Consider the following 2,846-nt stretch of genomic DNA (forward strand, 5'->3'; position numbering starts at 1 on the left):
ATTTATGGAGTGTGATGTTTCATTGGCTTACGTTCAACTGCATTATCAAAAAAAGATATTGGAAAGAACTAGAATTTACTCGGTAGATGTATCGATCTTTTCTGTCAAATAAATCTAACGAACTAACCTCATTAACTAATGAATCAGACTGATAGATGACCGCATAATGATTTGGACATAAGGATCACATCCACATTTTTCGAATCACCTATCTTGGTTGGCCGCACAAATATTTTGTATAGAAAGAATAAAGAAAACTAACTGAAGTCTTATGCGGGTTTCGTTTCTTCTCATCCTTTTTCTACTATTGCGAACTATTCTCCACTCTTGAGCTTCTCCTATTTTACTCATGTGTTTCGTTTCTTCTCATCCTTTATCTACTATTGCAAATTATCTCCACTCTTCAACTTCTCCTATTTTACCCATGTATATTTATGGGGTGTGATATTTACTTGGCTTACTTTCAACACCATCATCTAAAAAAGACATTTGAATAAACTCAGAGTTTAATAGGTAGATGTATTGATCTTTTCAACCTAATAAACTGGAACTCAATTGGTAGACGTAGTGATCTTTTCAATCTAATAAATTTTGAGGACTGATTGATGTTTACTTATGAACATAACTCTAAGTGTAACTACCGGAAATCCAGTAGTACACCCAAGTAAGAAGAGAAATAAATCTAAGACATGATCAAGGTTGCTGATGGGAAATTATTTATTAACTAATCACTCTAAGTAGTGAAAATTACAAGTTCTCGAGTACAAGGAAACCCTAACCTCTCACCCTAAGCAAAGTACTCTCCCCTTCTTTCATTGTCCAAGGATCCCTATTTATAGGCCAGTCATCTTTAATGGTATACAACTCATTTTACTTCGTAAGCATCTTCACGAGATGCTTTTTACTTCTTCCATAAAGTTTTCTCCTTTCTTTCGCTGACAATTTTGAATGTTTGTCGGGACAGTTGTCTCCTTTATTGCTCCGTAGTTTATTGACTTCGTTAATTATCTTTTCAGCCAAGCAACCTTACTTCGTCCATCTTTATTTCGTGGTGGGTGTCTTGTTGGGTACTCCAACTAATTCTTCTTATACAAGGTACTTCATTTTTAGGGTGCTTCTTCTTCGTGCTCTGCCTTATTAGCTAGCGATGAGGTAATTCTGACATTTGATTTGATAAGTCACTGACCGAGATTTTTAAGTGAGATTCTTCAGTCCTATCTCGTGCCTTCCTATCCGGCCACGTGGCGAACATATTTTGTGTACCTACACTAAGTCATAATGAAATCACTTATAAATTCAAACTACTCTTCCAATACTAATCCAAACTAGTTCTTCTTCTTCTTCCCTTCTTCTTCTCAGCTTCTGTAAGAGTGAAGAAACCAGAAACAAGAAAAACTCTGATCACATTTTGGTTTAGAACAGGAAGAATATTATAGTAATCAATGAGAAATTTTGGTGGTTTCCACTGTTGGGGTCGTGTATGGCTTCAGGTTTTACTTGCAATGGCTTTGGTCTCTATCTCTGTATCTAATAATGTAGGGTCTGTTTGTGGTCATCCAAACCTGTCCAATTCACCACACCCGCCATATGATTACTCATCTCCACCACCATCAGTCAATTCTTCCCCACCAAGTTACTACCACACTTCACCAAACATACAGTTATCAGGTTTTGTATTGGCAAGGCACACGAACGAAGATCCAACTTTCTGTATTGCAAGAACTTCGGCCGATGAGAGTAAGTTGCAGGAAGCTCTGGATTGGGTTTGTAGTCATGGGGTGGATTGTTCCCCTCTGTTGGAGGGGAAACCATGCCACGATCCCGATACCGTTGCTGCACATGCCAGTTACGCATTCAATTCATATTATTACCTGAGTGGAAAGCTCACCGGAACATGTGATTTCAGAGGTCTCGGGAATATCACCCGTACCAACCCGAGTCACGGAGCATGTATATTTAGTGACCGCTTTGGGTTTGAATCACCCAATTCCTCGGGGTTTAAATACTCCAAACTAGGTGCGGCTGGAGCTTTACTGCTTATTCTTGTGACTTGGGTTCTGAGCAACTGAGAGTGTTATAACTGTGAGGTGCAGACCAGTGTTAGAATAAAAATGTCTGTTTCACTTATTACCGCAAAAATGTTATGAACAGTGTTTCTGTTGACAAAGTGGACAAACTTTATAAGATATTTACTATGATACTGCCAGTGTCGGCACTCTATATAATGTATATATTTACTCATTTCATTCTTGAACAAAAGACAATTAAAAATTCGGAGAAAAGTTAAAAGACCCAAACCGGCCCCTTCTTGAGAAACAAATGATGCTGACGACAACTCGTATGGAGCAAAAAATCATCCACATCTTTGTGATAGTCCACATCTTATGGACCAAAAAGTGCTGCTATAGATGATTTCAAGATCCATATGTTTGTGAGGTCAAGAGGGTATTCCTCAAATCAATGGAGGACATTGCGGAGAGTCCATCCGGACACCAAGTGTTCGGATCAAATTCTTTTTATTATTATTTTATTCTCATCCGGTCACTTAATGACCAGATGGAGTTTTCTATTTTTCGACTGAAATTAATTAGTGACGGATATAAACGCTGCTGACTCAGTTTAGTGTTACGGATTGAAAAATATGACATATTGCAACGTTTATAACTGTTAGTGATTCAACTAAGTGTTTTTCTCAAATCAGAAACACTGATATCTGTTGCAAAACGTCATATTTTTCAGTCTGACCACCTATTGACCGGATGGATTAATCTTTTTGATTTTTCACCATAGTGGGTTTTAACTCCACTCTTTGCTGAGGGTCCACATATATGTGGATACTCCTTATG

At 37.8% G+C, this 2,846-nt stretch overlaps 1 protein-coding gene across 1 annotated transcript; it reads left to right on the forward strand.

Moving 5' to 3' along the window:
- Positions 1-869: 869 nt before the first annotated feature.
- Positions 870-2,200, forward strand: LOC113361761 (glucan endo-1,3-beta-glucosidase 1-like). Its single transcript, XM_026604897.1, has one exon. It carries the CDS (start codon positions 1,443-1,445, stop codon positions 2,067-2,069), a length of 627 nt encoding a protein of 208 aa, XP_026460682.1. The 5' UTR covers positions 870-1,442; the 3' UTR covers positions 2,070-2,200.
- The last annotated feature ends 646 nt before the right edge of the window (positions 2,201-2,846 follow it).

This window comes from Papaver somniferum, chromosome 3 (assembly GCF_003573695.1).
Source record: "Papaver somniferum cultivar HN1 chromosome 3, ASM357369v1, whole genome shotgun sequence".
Lineage (NCBI taxonomy): Eukaryota > Viridiplantae > Streptophyta > Magnoliopsida > Ranunculales > Papaveraceae > Papaver > Papaver somniferum.

What these genes read in the sequence shown, in the direction of transcription:
- LOC113361761 (XM_026604897.1), top strand. Translation starts at nt 1,443, where the DNA reads ATGAGAAATTTTGGTGGTTTCCACTGTTGGGGTCGTGTATGGCTTCAG.